This window comes from Rousettus aegyptiacus, unplaced genomic scaffold (genome assembly GCF_014176215.1).
Source record: "Rousettus aegyptiacus isolate mRouAeg1 unplaced genomic scaffold, mRouAeg1.p scaffold_m13_p_6, whole genome shotgun sequence".
Classification (NCBI taxonomy): domain Eukaryota; kingdom Metazoa; phylum Chordata; class Mammalia; order Chiroptera; family Pteropodidae; genus Rousettus; species Rousettus aegyptiacus.
In genome coordinates this window covers 99,733,033-99,750,805 of record NW_023416309.1, presented here as the reverse complement: position 1 = coordinate 99,750,805, position 17,773 = coordinate 99,733,033, and the positions used below count along the sequence as shown (strand labels likewise).

Here is a 17,773-nt window from a genome sequence, read left to right as displayed (position 1 = left end):
ACCACACACAGACTGGGGCTCTGCCACTCTGCTTTATTAGAACAGCTTCAGAGTGGAGGCTGGACCAGGCTGGCTGAATGACCAGCAGACCTCATGGGACTCCTAACACAGGAGAAGCAAACTACAGACCATGGGCACGGCACAAGACAGAACAGTTGATTGATTTTTTCTTTTATATATAAACTGATAATTTAAAAATTAGAGTAATATATAGTTTCTCTAGAGAGAGACTTTGCAACAAAATATATATATAAAGAATATGACTTCCTGGGCAAACGAAGCAGCATCTCTGAGCGGAGGAAAGAGGGCTCCTCATGCATTGGAGAGGGGGCTGAGCCTTTGGACAGGCACCAAGGCTATTGCATATCTTGGAAGAGGGAGGAAGAGTGGAGGGCCTGGCTAGTCGGTGTGTCTGCATTATTCTCTCTACATTTTTATGGCTTTGGCTAAAGCATGTGAAGCAGCAGAGGTACCAAGGTGCTAAACTGAGGCCTTTTGGTCTCTGTAAAAAAAGGAAAAAGGCGGGTGGGGAGGAATAGCGATGAAGCCTTCCCTAACCCCCAACTGAGTGGAAGCAGATGGAAGACGATCTGAAGGGCAGGGGGGAGGCCGAGGATATGATTTAGCAGCCTCCTCCCCCCATACCCTGTGCATCCCTGCAATCCCACACATCTGTCCCTGCTGAGATTGAATGTTTGAAGGGAGGCAGTTAATCTCCCCTGCACTCTGTTAATCCCTGGCAGCAGCTGGGACAGGGATGGCAGGAAGGGCCTGTCTCAACCCAATGAGACTTCTCTTTTGGGGCAGGCAAATGACCAGGAGCCTGGGGAAATGGAAATGGGCAGGGCATTGGTTTAGGCAGTGAGACTCAGCCACTCCCTTTGGTCCCATCTGTAGCTCTGCCCACCAAACTTGGCAGGAGGGGCATCCTCTGGATGAACAGAACCAGCTAAGAGGAGCCAAATGTCCCTGACAGGGTGGAGTAGAAGCAGGTACTGGGGAATTCAGAGGAAATGGTCTTGGTCCCTGAAGCCCTTCTGGTTCATTCAGATCTGGACTCTTCCAGGATCTGGGGTAGGTTTTGGTCCCGGGGGCCAGGGGCTGGGGCTGGGGCTGGGGCTGGGGCCGGAGCTGGGCCTAGAGCTGGGCCTGGGGCTGGGGCTGGGGCTGGGGCTGGGGCTGGGGCTGGGGCTGGAACTTGGGTGGAAGCTGGTGTAGGGGCTGGGGCCCGGGCAGTGCCTGAAGTAGGTAGGGGAGGTTTGCTGCCAGGATGGTAATCATGGGTGGCCTTGGGCTCATTGGTGTGGTAGGAACCCTTGTAACGATGATTTTGCAGATAGAAGAGCACCAACATTCCCACCAGCCCCAGCAGCAGGAAGGCCACCAAAACTGAAAGAGAAAAAAAGGAACAATTCAGATCTGTGTGGTCTTACCCACATACAGACACATGTATGCTTTCCGCCAAAAGCATACACGTATGACAGTGTCTGCTCTACTACCACGTCACCCTATTCTTAAGATTCTGGTAGGTCTGAATTCCTGGCTTATCCCCTACTGTATTTGTTTCTAATATTCTCTTTCCACATCCCTGGTAGTTACCCCTAATTTCTCATCTCTCTACCCCTATTTCCTGATTTCTTAGCCATTGTCCCATTTTAATATTTCAATTAAAAGTCTATTACATCCTCAAACATATAAAAATCTCCAGCCTATCTCATCCTTTGCACCACTGTGCACTTAGTGCCTTCAGCCCTGGGGATACCAGGCAGAAGAGAATGCTGACAGAGGGTGGGGTTAGGAGGTCAGGGTCGTGATCACACTACTCACAGCCTAAAAGTATGGCAACCCATCCATCGTCATGGTAGTATGGGAAGTCTGAAGAGGAGAAAGCACCAATTAGGAAAAGCTTCCTCCGTGTTAAGAATCATTTTCCTTCCCTGTCGTCCCTGCCCTCCCTCCTCCTTCTGTGTCCTGGCATTGTACCTGGGGGTAGATACCACGGATCCAGTTCAGGTGGCACCTCTGATACAAGACGTGGCATGGCTCCACAGTTAGATTCAGACAGTTCTCCCTGAACTCTAAGGGCCTCAGCTAGTTCAGCTGTCATGGGTCGAGGGGTTCGAAAGTGAGTCTTCAAGGGAGCCACATTGTTGAATCGAACACCGGACAGGCAGCCCGAGAAACCTGGTGTGTTGTAGCGCTGGATCTCCGGGTCAATTACTCCTGTCTCTGAAGGAGAGGCAGGTCCAGAAGGAAAGGGGCTTGGACCACTGATAGCCTTGCTCCCTCTCACCATGCATAGGTTTTACTCATCTTTATCACCACCTTCACCACCATTCTCAGTTCCTTCACTCTCCTTTAGTTTCCAGGGACTTCACCCACTTCTTACCCAAAACGCATGCTCATCCACAGCTTACCCATTACACGCCCTAGATACAAGGCCTTGGGTGAGTCCAGCTGGCTGTCCACCAACAGTGAGAACTTCTGTTCTGTCAGTGGGAAGTAGTCCACCTGAGGCAGGGAAGGGAAAGGAGATGAAGGAGGGAGAACCAGAGGCAGACGGAGCCAAGACCATGCAGGAACTCTGAGCTCTGTCTAAACTGGCGGTAAGTCTTAGCTCAGTCTCAGGTGGGTGATTCCTGGACCCAGATGTAGGATTTGATATTAAAAACCCAACAACCTGGTTTTGAGCCCTGTTTCTGCAGCTTCCTAGTGGTTCGACTTTGGGAAAACTCACTTTTCTGAGCCTATTTACTCATTTGTAAAACAGATAATAAGAATACCTGCCTACCCTAACTACCCTGTTCTGAGTCTCATGAGGTAATATACATGAAAGTCCTCTGTAAATTGGCACATGCTCACAAATGCTAAATATCTGACATTTTTCCTGGGTGCCACAACCTAGATCATGAACTTACAATCCAAACTGGTCCACCTCCATCTGCACATACCTGGATGAAGAGGTTGCGGTAGACCCGGGTGATGTTGACACTGTGGGGCTGGCCATCAGTGACTGGTCGGGTGGTTAGTTGGTATATGTAAGGACTGGTGCCCAGCTGATAGCGTAGTTGCAGGGTCCCTGTTGGGTAGAGAAGAGAAAGAGGGAGTCTGTCAGCTCCCACAATCCCCATCTTCTAAGATTGCTCGGGTCCCCAGTGAATCAAGTTATGAAAATGAGGGGTGCACTGAGGCGAGCCGGAGTTGAGGGAAAGAGCCTGTTGGGAGCTTACCGTCTTCCTTGATGAGCACAGCCATGTAGTCACGCACAAAGGAGCTGACGTAAAGCAGGACGGCAGGGGCAGAGTCGGTGCTGAAGCTGAAGGACACTTCTTCTCCCGTAACGTTGTAGACAGGCCCCCGGTAACCTGGCACAGGCCGGCCGGGCTGTGGGTAGTCAGGCAGACGGTACCCAGGGCCATGGTAGCCAGGCACATAGCCAGGAGTGTCATAGCCAGGGATGTAGCCCGGCTCATAGCCTGGCACTGGCCGGCTCAGCATGTGGGAAAACTCCCGGGCTGCAGAACGCAGTGCTGACTGCAGGTTATAGCGCATCCAGGTGCCGGGTTCAAAGAAACCACCAATATCTGAAGGCAAGGTAGTGAAGTCAGGGCTTCCGTTCCCACATTCAGACATTGTGTACGTCATCCACACACACACCCAGGACTTGCCCTCAGTTTCTGCCACCGCCACAACACACCTCCCTTCACCTTTAGGTCCCCTTGAGTCCTTCTGTCACAGAGTAGAATGTTAAAAACCTGGGAAAGGTAAAAGATTAATCCAGCGCCTACGTTTTACAGGTGGGGAAACCAAAGCTCAGAAATGGGTTAGTGACTTGATTAAAGATACACAGTAAGTGGAGATGGAGGAGCCAAGATTAGAGTTGAGATATCATGACCCCATCTGGTACACTTACCACTACTCACACTTCCAAACCTAGACCAAAGAAAGGTCTTCTATTGGTCCCTAAGTTCCTGTATCTCCCTCCTCCACCAGACTTCCCATCAGTAACCTACCTGCTCACACATCCTCCTAGACCAGCCTTAGGGAGGATGCAGTCTGGGCATATATGCAGAAATCTTGCTGTGGTGAATGACAGGGCTCTCCTTAACCAAGAACCAGGTTGTAGACATGTTTTAGGAGTGCAGCAAATGTCAAATAGGAAATGGCATAGGAGGGCATCATGCAGTCTGTGGTGGATATGCTTGCAAGGGGAGTAACCTGTGTTACCTTGGTGATAGTGGGAAGATGGGGAAGTTATTTGCTTGTTGCTTTAAATTCTTTTACTACCAGATGTACCATCCCTCCCTTGTCACACTTTATGCCTTTGGAGTCACCCAGCATCTTCAGCTACCTAACAGCCCCAGCTCAGATCTCAGGAACCCAGGGACAACTCCAATTTTCCCTGGTGCTGACTTTATACACTCCTTTCTTCCCTGCCATCCTACATCCCCTTATACCCTATGACTCCTTGTCCTCCTATAACTAGCAGCACTGACCGTGGTTGCAGTATGGCCCATCGAAGGCTGTGAGGTCACAGTCACAGGTATAGTAGCTGTAGCGCTCCACGCAGCGGCCTCCATGGAAACAGGGGAACCGGGGGTGGATGCAGTGGCCTGTGCAGTTGGGCGAGGTACCCTCGGAGGCATTGGCACGGCCTTCCAGGTTCAGAGTCACTCCATTCAGACGCATAGCCCTCAAGCAGCCCACAAAGGGGCGCCTCTTAAGCTCTGCAGATCCTGAGAATGGTGAGCAGTTCAAGAAATGGGTGCAGAGCAAGAGATGGCTATAAATTTTAAGGTTAGGAGGGGAGCCAAGGGGGCTAGAAGAATGGAATGGAGCCAGGGACTAGAGAGGAAAGGTGGGTCTTTAGCTCACTCTGAAGCAGAGGGCATTGGGACCTAAGACATGGGGTTCCTGGAAACAAGGAAAGCAACCTTGAGAGGGTGGGAAGCTGAAGGATGCTTCAGACCTGCCTCTGGGTTGCTGCTCACCAACATAGAGGGGCTGGTCATACTCCAGCCAGATGTAGGTCTGTAGAGGCATAGGCCGCACTACCCAGGGCCGGTGATCTACACGGAGCCGGGCCTGCTTCACGTTGATTTCAGCCCGGACCAGGTGCCACTCATCGTCATTGAACTCAAAGTCATCCGAGTGTACGGTCAGGTTCTCATCTCCATTTCCCACATCAAAGGCAAAGACCACATCCCGGGATGCTGGACAATGTGGGGGTGAAGCGGAGAGGACTCAGACCTCCAAGATTCCTCACAGAGTCCTCACCTAATACAACCTCTCTTCTTCACTCTCTGGAGCTCCTTGAATGTTCCTTCAGTTTATCTACAGCCTGGGACAAAACCCATAAACTGTTTAACCTCATACCTACCCCTGGTCTCCCAAATTTGTAGATCCCTGGAACCAGCTTCCCAACCCACTTCTCAGGTTAGCGTCATAGCTAGTCAGGCAGGAGACACCTCAGGAGTCCAGCTTCCTTATTTACAAGTAGTGGGCTAAGGCCCAGAGATGCAAACGGGGTGCCCCAGGTCACAATGCCAGCTATCAAAGCAGAGCTGGGTCTAGAACCCAGGGTCATCCAAAGCCCTCTCCATGCTGCCTCTCAAAGGGCGTCTGCCCTTGTCTCTTTCCCCAGCCGCCACCTACCCCATTTATCCCCAGAGTTCGTCATCTACCCCATGTCCTTAACCATTGTGCCTGCTCACTGTTTAGTTCCACTCGCACGTAAGGTCGGCACCACTGGTAGTAAGAGCCTCCCATATTCTCTAGGAATACTCCTGAGGGAGCCGAGGTCCTGAAGTAGAAGGAGACGTCAAGGCTGTGGTTGGCACGGATTGGAGGAAAGCGTAGTGCAGCCCCAGTGTGAAAGGAGATGGTGTTCCAGGAATTTCCTATAAAACCAGATGGAAGAAGGCCTTAGCGGGGTTGGAGGGTATGTGTGTGTGTGTTTGGGATGGGGATGGGGCAGGTAAGGCAGCCTCAGGTAGGGTGAGGGAAGGTAGGGAAAGAGAATAAGAAGCAACACAGATGGGGGTCATATCGCAGGAAGACCGGGGTATCTGGCCGTGTGTCCTAGAGGCACCCAGTGGGTTATGTGGCCTAGATTTTGGAAACTGGAGAGCCAACATAAGGAAGGCACACATAAGGAGTCTGCCACTCACGATCACCATAGCAGCGCAGAGGCTTCAGGAAGAACTGGGCCTCAGAAGTAGAGCGGTTCGTATCCCCTACCACCACCTGAGTGACAGGCAAATGGTCCACAAAGGTCAGCAGTCCTTTGTCAGTTCTCCTGTTGGGGCAAGACGCAGTGGCTCAGCGCCTGCCACTCACCTGCCCCAGAATGGTGAAAGCCCTGTTGCTTTGCCCACCCCCTCACCACTGGGGCTGGTCAGCATCACAGTTACAGTACAGAGCGGGGTCCACGCAGCTCCGGTCCAGACCGCAGGCACAGCGCTGGATCCCAGGCTGTGAGCCTCCCCAGTAGAAGTGCTGCTCCTCATTTCGACCAATCCAAAAGCTGTAGGGGTAGCCTCCTGGAGAAGAGGTGCAGGCAGTTTGCAGGCCCTATCCCTCCATTAGTCTCTGGGCTCTCCTCTCACCCTTCAAAGCAGCCCAGACCCTTGCTTGAATCTTTTAGCCTAGGGCTCAGCTGAACTGTCTGGTTTTCTTCTCCCAGGCCCCCACTGGTCTTTCCTCCAGCTCTCCACCTCGCCCTCCCCAATCCCAACCCCAACCTGCAGTGTTTAGCAGCCGGGAATTGTAACAGGAGAACTCGATCCACTGTTCACAGTGCTGTGAAGCATTGGCCAGGGCGCTGACTTCCTCCCAGGATGCATTCCAGTACTGGATAGCCCCCAAGAATGGCCGTTCCATGCTAGAACCTGTCACCCGAGTTGTCCACAGCCTGTCATGCCGCACAACTGTCCATGCCCGGTTCTCTGGTGGAGGGGACAGGATGGAACTCTGGCTGGAGATGGGCATTTTCTACCCATCTCCTTGCCCACCTCTACCACCACTGCTGCAACTTAGAGCCAATAAACGTGCCCAGCAGCTCCATTCCAGCTCAGCTCTGGGCCCTCAACACTGTAGGCTGGAAACGAGACAACTGGAATGGATCAGGAAGCTGGAATTTATCTGCAAGGCTAGATTACAAATTCCTGAGTGTCCCTTGTCCCCTCTGACCTCCTTTACCCCCACCACAGTTAAATCTTACTGGCTTCTGTCTACTCTTTAATCTTTCCCTGTTTCCCCCACACCTCCACATAGCCAATCAGCTGCCCCTTCATCCATCAGAGCCACTTACCTCGGATATCACAGTACACTACAAATGGCTTCAGGGGGCCACTGCCATCAGGATCAATGGTGAAGTTTCCAGAAATTTTCCCACTGAGCCGATAAGCCTCACAGGATTCCTTATATAAAGCTGGTAGGTGGTGGGGTGGGGGAAAGGCAATTATGGGGTCAGAGGACTAGGAGGGCCAGCCCCACCATCTTTAGCAACTTCATGATCCCCAGCAACCTTCTCCTGACCTCCCCTGTCTATGACTCTCTCCCACATCCCCGCTGGCTTACGTTGGTGGCAGGTCTCCCCCTTGTAGCCTGTCAGTTCGCAGTAGCAGATGAAGTCATCCCAAGACTGGTAGCAGCGTCCATCATGCTCACACATGTTAGGGCTACACCTAGGGAAGGAGGCCAACGCCAAGGGAAGGAGCTTGAGAGTGGGGTCTGATCCTACAGGCTCCACTCCCAGCTCCTGAGAGTACCAGAACCCAGTGAGACACACCTCACCTAACGAGCCAGGTATGAGCCTAAATGCTGGGGCATGATGCAGGCCTCAGGGCTCAAGTACTACTGTTTCCCTTTCCCCAAAAGAACAAACAACGCCTAATCACCCCCCCCCCCAAAAAAAAAATAAAACCCTCTAGATCAAAAAAATAGATGCTTCATTTTAAATCTGAGCATGTGTCACTTTAAGTGGAGAAATAGGAGGTGAGAGGTCAAGGAGGAATAATCTCCCAAGTGCCAGAGAGTGAGAAACTGGGACCAGGAGAAGGGAGATTATTGAGAAAGTCTGCTCCTATTGGGAGACCATGGAAGAGGGCTTTTGGAGAGTGTCACCTCTTGTTGGGAGAGGGGCTTCTAGATACCTATCAGTGATGCCACATGTATCAAAGAGGACCTCAGCATAGTATCCAAGCCGCCGGCCCTCCACCAGAGTCAGGTTGACCAGTTGACCATCCACTTTGAACAGCTCCATGCAGCCATGGAATGCTGTCTGGTTGGAGTGGCAGCCTGATCGACTGGCTGGCTTGGGACAACCTGAAGAAACCATCCCTGTGAGGTCTTCCCCATGAGAGACCCCAGAGACCCTCCCCCAGGGAGATGCCAAGGGAGAGCCAGACATGAAGGAGAAAAGGAAGCCAATAAACAATGGCACTGACCATTGAGTCCCCAAGGCTCCAGGGGGGAAAGAAGGATTTATCCCTACAAAGTTCTCCATGCAGCCTCATCTGGGTGGACTTAGGCGGAGCCTTCCCACCCACGAAAAGGGATCTGTCCAAGTTGGTCCCCACTTACCCCCAAAGAAATATGAGGTCCCTGTACGGATCAGCAGTGGGTATGAGACCCTGACCTCTGCCCCCTCCACATCATCGATGCTGATGACCGCATGGTTTTCCTGTGCCGCGAAATTCACCTCATGCCAAAAGCCATCATTCAAGCGGTACCCTGGACAGAAAAGAAGGATGCCGTGGGTGGGGAAAGCACCACATTCTAGAAGAAATATGTCTTGCCCGGGGAAGGAACACTCCCCACTCTGTGTCCCAATAGCAGCCTATGTGCCCCACCCCCACTGTTAAACTTATCACACGGGTCAGAGCTCTGAATATCTCTCTTCACTATCCATAACCCCAGCAGCTGAAATAGAGTCTGCAAAGTCATAAATGAGTAACAAACACCTCCAGAGACCCTCTGGAACTGGAGAATACCAGGACTCTCAGGCTTCTTGCTTCTCCCAGCAGATCTCCCCGCAGATCTGCCCCCAGCCCCAGCTGCCTCCATCCACTCTCATTTTTTCCCAGGGCCCCGGGACCTCCCGCTCTGCTCCCTTCACTCCCTCACCCCTCACCAGTATGTGAAGGCCCAGGTCCAGGCCTACAACCTCCCCTGTTCTTCTCTGCCCTTTCCTAGGCTACTAGTGCCTCCAGCCAGTTCCCGCCCCCTGTCCCTCCCTCCACTATTCACCAGCGGCAAACTGGAGCTTCTTTCGCCCAGTCTGCGCAATGGACACGTTGACCTGCCCTTCGCTGAGCATCAGCTCCACATGGCCCAGCCCGTCCCCCAGGCTGGAGTAAAGTAGCAGGCCAGTGAGGTCCCAGGTGCGGAAGCGAAAGGAGACTGCGAGGCGGCCGCGGCGCGGGAAGCCAGGCACTTGCACGAAGTTGTGAGGACCTCCGAAGTTGACTGGGTGAGGAACCGGGTCCAGACAGCGGAAGGCCACCTTACCCTAGAGGCGAAAGTGAGGCTCCATCAATAAGCGAGCCATGCCCCACCCCGCCTCTGCAGGGAATTCCATTTTCCTACTGGTCTAAGATCTTTATCAAGGCACTCCCTCGGCGTAGGGGCGTGGCGGTAAGACCTCCAACCCTGACCATTCCCATCCTCCAGAAACATATCCGGCTGTAGCGGGCGTCTCAGCTGGCTCGCTGTCACTGATCTACACTGTCTCCAGGGCAACCGCCTCCATTCCTTCCTTCCAGCGTCCAGAGGTGATTTCCCGCTGACTGCTGGACAGAGGCTCTAGACTATTGGTCCTGAGCGGGTGAGGAGATGAGCACAAGAATGCCCTAAGTTCAAGTCCCTACTAAGCCACTGCACAACTGCGTGCCCTCTGGCCAAGCCACTCCCGGCCTCTACACCTTATTTTCCTCATTTATTAATTCAGGAGGTGGTTAAATCAGACCATAGCTTCTTAACTGGGAGGTGGAGGGGGTGGTCTTTGCACCTTCCGGTAGTTGGTGATGCCCGCACTTGAGCATCCGGCTGTGGGGAGAGAGGTCCTGGCTTTCGTCATAATCTCTTCCTGCTCCACCTCTTTGCTTTTCGAGCGACTTTGATGTCCCATCCTCCCAGATCCCCTGCCCACTAGCCTCGAAGGTGATCCGCGAATGGCGCTTCACGGCCAGGTCTGCGATGTTGACACGGTTGAAGATGACATTTTCCATGCAGCCACGGAAATTATGTCGATAGGCGAGGTTCTTCTGTGCCGCGCCCACCAGACCCCCGATGAACATCTGCGGGGATAGGGGCATTGGGGAGTGAGGTTCCCTGGGTGCGGGAGCCTGCACACCTTCCTCGCACTCCTGGCCATACAGCTTTATAAAAGACTTGAAACACACATTTTCCTGGTATCGGTATTAAAGCCGGAAGCTCACTGGGCCTTCCTTGGCTTGGGTTCTAACCTGACTCCACCACAAATTGGCTGCAGGCCCTTGGGTAAGTCAATAAACCTTTCTAGGATCATTTATCTGCAGATCAGGGCCAGGGCCTTTACCAACTCCACAGTTAGGCAAACCAAGGGGGCAATATTGTCATCTTGCCTGATCAACAAAATCCAGATTTCCAGACCCCATTTTGGGAGTTCTGGGGTGGTACCCAGGAATCTTCATACTAACAGCAACAATGATGCAACAACAAAAACCAAAGCCTTTCGTCTATGGCCATGCCACTCTGAACGTGTGTGTGCCTGCTCCTGTCTGATTTTGGAATCTAAGCAGGGTCAGGTGGGTTAGTACTTGGATAGGAGACCACCCAGAAAGACCAGATGCTGTAGGTGTTTTAAAACAAAAACAGAAACAAAACAAAACAAACAAACAAACAAAACCCCAGGCCTTTCTATGAGCCACATGTTTGCCAAGAACTGCCTAGGATATTCAGGAACCAAAAAGCAAGGTCTTACTTCTGCTGGAGAGAAGTGCTGTCCTCCACTGACTCACCCAGCACCCCACTCAACCAAATGGTGCCTCCCCAGCTCCACTCACCTCCGTGTCCAGGTTCAGTCTCTCAAAGTCACCATTGAGAATGAAACGCTGTACGTAGCCATCCAGGGTGAGATTCGCTTGGCGGCCAAATCGGTCCACACGCACATAATGCCAGTGCTGATCGTTGAGGACACCACCAGCACTCACCGTGGTGTGACCAGGCCTTGGCTGGATGGGGCTGCTGCCTGAGGGTGGGGTGGGGCAGGGTCAGCCCAGGAACCTGGAGAACCCCAGCCAGCTCTAACCCCCAGGCAGAGCAGTAATGGCAGCAGCCAGGGAGAGTGGGCATACCCTAAGTCACATCCTAACCAAGGACCGAGAGTCTGGTCCTTGGTTAGGATGTGACTTAGGGTAAGTCATTTAACCTCTCTGAGCCTCTGTTTTCCTATCAGTAAAACTTGAGGCATGATAGCTGCTTTACAGCATCATGTGGATTTCGTGAAAAGCTAATATGATACCAAATAACTCTTCTGGGGTGTGTGTATGTAATGACTTTACAAGGAGGGGACTGTAACTGGGAAAGTGTCTTGTCCAAGGTCACACCACTGGTAGGTAGCAGTGGAGCTGAGACTGGAATCCAGTTCTCCTGACTAGGAATCAGTGTTTTGGTAGCACTAAAACCTACACGAAAAAGGCGGGTTGGTCCAATTAGGAGGGGAAACATCGGGAGTGCGCAAGGCTTCGCTGAGGAGGTGCACCGAGGGGTGTGGCGGGAGCGCCTGAGGGTCACACCCAGGGTCGCTGAGCTCACCCAGGCTCATATGCAGCAGCAAGTGCGCCCCCTGCAGCTCTAGTGTCACGTAGTCGCCCTGGGCTCCCTCGGCGTGCAGCAGGAGCCCATCCTTCTCTTCGGTCTTGAAGCTGAAGGCGAACACGTCCCACAGGCTCCGGCTGACCCCTCGCGGGAAGCGGTACGAGATGGCATCATCGCCGTCGAAGTAGAGCACGTCCGACTCTGCGCGAACGACCGTAGGTGAGCCAGGGGACCCGGAGACTGTGCTCCAGGCCCCGCCACGACATCCACATCCTTACTGTAAGGGCAGCCGTAGAGGCCGAGCCTCAGGCCGATCTTGCCGCGCGGGTTCCAAGCCAAGGGCACGATGCGGATGTAGCGCGCCGTGAAGTGGTAGTGCAGGTCGTGGCGCACCACTGCCGACTCATTCACGTTCCCGAAGAAGGTCTGAGGGGGAAGGGAAGAGGAGTGACAAGGTCCCCACCCTCTGCTTGTTTCCCCACAGCCTCCCAGTCCACAGTTGTCACAGCCAGCCAATCTCGACTTCCAGAAAGCAAACACTCCTTGATCTCCCCTGTCTTCCTGGCTTTATGTAAACACAGTTAGTCCCTAGCTTAGTGTCCTCTCTAAATATCCTATTATTTCCTCAAAGCTCAACTCAGGTGTCACCTCCTTCAAGAAGCTCTCCTAGATTTTACCCGAAAGTATGTTAAACCCTGTCATCCAGGAATGTCTTGCACACATGGTGAGCTGACAATCCCTCTGGACTGAGTCCTTGGAGTGGAAGGCACTGCTCATCTGTGCCCTCACCATTGCCTCCTTCCCTTCCCCGAAAGCTAGTGCCCAGCCCAGGTCACAGAGCTGAGAGGGTTCCCCAAGTGGTAGCCTGGAGTACCGCGTTGTGCCCTTGCTGGTAGAACGGCGTCCAGCTGTCCACTCGGTCACCGTAGAGCAGCATATAACGTGTGACCCAGTCCCACGAGTTAAAGGAGCCCTGTGTGGCCACAGCCCGGATTCGATGCTTCTTCATTAAGTCGATCTGGAGCCAGGGATTCGGGTCCCCAATCCGGGGAGACCATCCACTTATGCCTGTAGAAGGGGCAAGGGCTTTCACCGCTGGCTCCCCCTTTACTCCCAAGCCCTCCAGAGTCCTCCACACCACAATGAAGCACCTGGCGCTCACCGTGCAACCGAGCAAAGCGTGCTGTAGTGAAGAGTCCATAGTAGGAAGAGGCACCCAGGGAGCGTGCATACAGGGGACCAACCAGCTCCTCATCGCACCCATCTGGGTTGAGGGAATGGACATGTTAGTCACGGCGGCCCCTCCCAGGTCTTCCCAAAGGCCAGGCATACTGAGCAAATGGATTTCCTCCTTCTGGGTCCTCCAGCCACTAACCTAGCCCTAACTTAAGCCATCTACTCAACCTGGGCTGCACACTCAAGGGAAGCTGCCTTCTCCTTCTGGGGAAACCCCTAGGCCATACCCTCCCTAGCCCCGTTCCTGCCCTGGTGCCAACCCAGCTCAGTACTCCCCAAAACGATTAGCATCTTCTGGAATCTGAGTCAGCCCAAGACACCAATGTAGCCCCAGCCTGAGCATCAGTCTCACTCATCAGCACCCCAAACCTACACCAACCCCAAATCCAGGCCTTGGTCCCGAACCCAGCTAGTCCTGGTACCGTCGCCAGCAACATATCCAACATTAGCATCAATCCCCGGCACCAACTCCTGCTTGGATCCCAGCCCCAAACCCTAGCCCCTGGGCCGGTTCCAAGCCCAGCCTCAGGCCCCCACCAAACCTTAACCCTAGCCCCAATCGCCAATAACACCCTTATCCTCAAGTCTCAAACCCAGGCACAAGTTCCCGTTCGGATCTCTGTGCCAAATCCCGGCCGGGGCCGACTCTATCCTCGACAACGAGTCCAGCCCCAGCCGGAGCCCGCACGCCAGCCTGCATTGCGGAGCGCGGAGGAGAGGCAGGAAAGGATGAAAGAGCGAGCGCGCGCCGGCCTGGAAGGGACCCGCGACCACCTAGCCGCAATGCGGTGCGGGACCCGCCCTGCAGGCTTTGGGCTCCTGGGCCCAACCCTGCCGGCTTCCAAGCCCGGCACTCACAGTAGCCCCAGCCCTGGGCTCCTGGGACCGCGGCGAGCAAGGTGCAGAAGAGCCGGAGAAGCATTCTGCAGGGCTGAAGAGTCTCGGCGGCCGCCTCCCAGTGCCTTGCTCAGGCTAAGGCTCCAGTTTCACCTCCGGCTCCCAGCTCTCCTGGGGTTCGCAGCGGATCGCTGTCTCTCCTCCTTACCCACCCCTCCCTCTTTCCTCTCTCCCCCAACCCTTCTCCCCCCGGCCCCCTCTCTGTCGTTCCTGGTTCTCCGCTGCTCTCTCTCTCCTCTCCTTTCCGCCCTCTCTCCTCTCACCTCCCCCCTTCCCCAGCCTCTCTCTCCTGACACGCGCCGCTTTCCCGGACCCCGCGCAAGCGCGAGCCTCAGCTCTGCTGCGAAAGAGTGGGGGTAGAGAGCCTCCAGCCACCGGGAAATACCCTGAATAACCCGAGGCTGGCAGGGACTGTGGTCTCAGGGGTGGGGGAAGGGAGGTCCTGAAAAACCTGAAAACCTGGAGAAGAGAAGAGTAAGAAAAAGATTCTAACATTTTCTGAAGGCAAATTATGCTCCAAGCACCCTTGCTAGACACCCTCATAACCCTGTGGATTCAGCATGTTTACCTTACTCCACTTTGCAGATGAAAAACCTGAGGCTCAGAGAGATCAAACAAACTTACTCAAGATCACACAGGTAGCTAGCAAATAAGGATATTCCAAAATCTCTTTCTACTGGCAGGCTAACGTGAAATTAGGGGCGGAGGTAGGTAAAGAGGGCCCACAGACCCTAATCCCCACCGCCTTCTTGGCTCCTCTCCCCGCCCCTTCCTTCCTGTCCCACTATTTTAACTTCTCTCCCCAGTGGCTGTACCTCAGAAACCGGTGTAGCCAGAGATGGGGACTGAGCCCGCAGAGCAGGTGGGAGTGGGGACAGGGGGGAAGAACTGCAGAGAGGGAGGGTAAGGTGAAGGGATGGGATTCCACATCTGGCAACAGGCCTCTTGCGGGCTATAATGCATCCAGGATGCCTGTAGCCATTTGGGACTGGGGCCCTCTACGTAAATGGGGCTGGTTATGTGAAGCTGGGGTTGAGGGATGGGACTGGGGATGAGGGGGAGGGCAAGCTGAACGTAGAGGTCCAAGGTCTCAACCAAAAACCCGAGCCCCACTTCTTGAGACCGGCTTGTCATGAGTCGTTCAGTGCACCTGTACTGGAGGTAGAGGTGGGGTGCAGAGCGGAATAGGGAAAGGAGACGTGGTTTGGCCACCAGTTCTGAGGCAAAGCCTGCATGTGGGAGTTCTCCCAGGAGAGGGCGCTGCAAGCAGAACTGAAGCTCCAACATTTATTAATAATACAGACCTTTGGCCTATGAAGAGCACAGATGCTTCATATCCATTATCTTTCTATTTCAAACAACACTGCTATGTGGGCTGGTTATAATTTCTAATCTTGACATTACATATTAGGCTCTATCTGAGATCCAGATAGAGCAAGTGGCTTATTCAAGGTCACCTAAAAAGCTGGATGCAGAGTCAGGAGTGCAAGGGAAGTCAAGGCCTGTTGAGGGTGTGCTGGGAAGAATGGAGAAGAATTTGTGTCTTCTCTCCGTATATGGTTGTACCTGGTCACACCCCAGCTTGGAAGTCATATGTAGGAGAGGGCTGGGACTGGGAAGATGTCTCATAAGGTCTCTCCTCTCATTTTAACGTTTCCAGGTTTCCTGGGGCCCCTACTCCGGGGCGGATGAGGAGGCATACTCCGCTGAGCCATTGCCAGAGCTCTGCTACAAGGCAGATGTCCAGGCTTTCAGCCGGGCCTTCCAACCCAGTGTATCCCTGACGGTTGCTGCGCTGGGTCTGGCAGGCAATGGTCTCGTCCTGGCCACCCACCTGGCGGCCCGACGGGCTTCCCGATCCCCTACCTCGGCCCACCTGCTCCAGCTGGCCCTGGCCGACCTTCTGCTGGCCCTGACTCTGCCCTTTGCTGCAGCTGGGGCTCTGCAGGGCTGGAGTCTGGGAAGTGTCACCTGCCGTGCCATCTCGGGCCTCTACTCAGCCTCCTTCCATGCCGGCTTCCTCTTCTTAGCCTGTATCAGCGCCGACCGCTACGTGGCCATTACGCGCGCCCTCCCAGCTGGACCCAGGCGCTCCAGGCCCGGCAGAGCACACTTGGTCTCAGTCATGGTGTGGCTGCTGTCGCTGTTCCTGGCGCTGCCTGCTCTTCTTTTCAGCCAGGATGGGCAGAGGGAAGGCCAGCGGCGCTGCCGTCTCATCTTCCCCGAAGGCCTCACGCAGACCGTGAAGGGGGCAAGCGCAGTGGGGCAGGTGGTCCTGGGCTTCGTGCTGCCACTGGGCGTCATGGCGGCCTGCTATGCGCTCCTGGGACGCACGCTGCTGGCCGCCAGGGGGCCGGAGCGCCGGCGCGCACTGCGTGTCGTAGTGGCCTTGGTGGCGGCCTTCGTGGTGCTGCAGCTGCCCTACAGTCTCGCTCTGCTATTGGATACGGCCGACTTACTGGCCGCCCGCGAGCAGAGCTGCCCTGCCAGCAAGCGCAAGGACCTGGCACTGCTGGTGACCGGGGGCCTGGCTCTAACCCGTTGCGGCCTCAACCCCGTGCTCTACGCCTTTTTGGGCTTGCGCTTCCGCCAGGACCTACGAAGGCTGCTCCGGGGTGGTGGCTGCAGCCCAGGGCCTCACCCCGGCGGCCGCTGCCCTCGCCGGCCCCGCCTTTCTTCCTGCTCGGCTCCCACTGAGACCCACAGTGGCTCCTTCTGGGACAACTAGTGCTGCGAATCCAGAAGAGGGGGTGGGCTGAGGAAATGGGAGGATAGTGGGAAAGGGGAGTAGGTGGGGGAACACCGAAAGAGGTAGGGACCTAAGGGAATTGCTTCTGTACTTTGCCACATTAAATTGATAACTTGGAAATGAGACGCAATCCAATAACTGTTACTATTTTTGAGTCACCAACTTGGAAGTGATTTGTAGCAGGGCAGCCATGCCTGTCCACCCTACCCCTCCATCCTGCATGCCCACCCCACCTCCAAGGCGCTTAGCTTTTGGTGGAAGGTGCTGAAAGCCTGAGTGGGGGTGGAGGGCTGCTGGGCCTGCTGAAGCTCCAGGCACTGACACCCCTTCCACTTTCACCCGGTCTCTGCCAACAGGGGTGAGGTGGGAAAGCTGCCAGGAGAGGAGGGGTGGGGGTGGGGGTTCCTCTTGAAACAGCGTTAAGATAGAGCTTTCTAACAACCAGAGTGCTATCCAGTAATGGCTGCCTTAGCAAGTATGGAGTTCCCCGCCTCTGGAATGTTCAGGCAGAGGCTGTCCTGGACAGTGTGTTCCTGTGCAAGGTGTCGGAATAGGGATAGGGGCAGGAGATTCCCGTTTTAGGTGGGCTTTTGGATTAGGTTACCATTTCATAGTCTCTTCTAAGTTTCTGTGGTGGAAAGAAAAAAAAGTTAAAAAGCAGTGTTGGAGTTTTTCACCTTGGAGAAAAACCAAGGAGAGAATTTCAATTTGCAAATTTCCAGAGTCGTTAACATGGGCGTGGTTGAGGTGGAGGTGACTGCCTTTCTCAGTCTTTCGTTGGGACAGGATCAGAAGAAATGTACTAAAGGTACCAGAGAGAGGTTAGACCTCGGAAAGAACTTCCCTGCAGGTCGAGGCCTGGGATACAGACAGGGAAGAGAATTGTGTCTCAACCCCTAGGAAACCTCCGTGCAGGCCACTCATTTTGGGCCAGGACAAGGCCGGAGTGGCCTCTAGAGAAGGTCGCATTGATTCCTGGTCTTTGTTTTACACTATCACGATAGGCAGAATGATGTTCACGTGCGACAAATCTCGCAGCTTAATATTAGGGCAGCTTTGCTGCCTGGACCACTCCAGCCAGTAGTCTGG

The 17,773-nt window shown here is 54.2% G+C and overlaps 2 protein-coding genes across 2 annotated transcripts; one reads left to right on the top strand and one right to left on the bottom strand.

The window, feature by feature from the left end:
- Positions 1-920: 920 nt before the first annotated feature.
- Positions 921-14,109, bottom strand: CNTNAP1 (contactin associated protein 1). Its single transcript, XM_016150907.2, has 24 exons — positions 13,897-14,109; positions 12,965-13,066; positions 12,677-12,870; positions 12,081-12,228; positions 11,800-12,003; positions 11,049-11,233; positions 10,158-10,301; positions 9,253-9,514; positions 8,587-8,736; positions 8,157-8,328; positions 7,582-7,688; positions 7,313-7,432; positions 6,744-6,947; positions 6,386-6,542; positions 6,171-6,298; positions 5,715-5,900; positions 4,992-5,213; positions 4,497-4,736; positions 3,231-3,584; positions 2,952-3,079; positions 2,418-2,511; positions 1,984-2,229; positions 1,828-1,875; positions 921-1,389 (listed from the first exon to the last, which is right to left on the bottom strand). Exons 1-24 carry the CDS (start codon positions 13,958-13,960, stop codon positions 1,043-1,045), a joined length of 4,206 nt encoding a protein of 1,401 aa, XP_016006393.2. The 5' UTR covers positions 13,961-14,109; the 3' UTR covers positions 921-1,042.
- Positions 14,110-14,120: 11 nt separating this feature from the next.
- Positions 14,121-16,807, top strand: CCR10 (C-C motif chemokine receptor 10). Its single transcript, XM_016150917.2, has 2 exons — positions 14,121-14,797; positions 15,596-16,807. Exons 1-2 carry the CDS (start codon positions 14,774-14,776, stop codon positions 16,661-16,663), a joined length of 1,092 nt encoding a protein of 363 aa, XP_016006403.2. The 5' UTR covers positions 14,121-14,773; the 3' UTR covers positions 16,664-16,807.
- Positions 16,808-17,773: the final 966 nt, after the last annotated feature.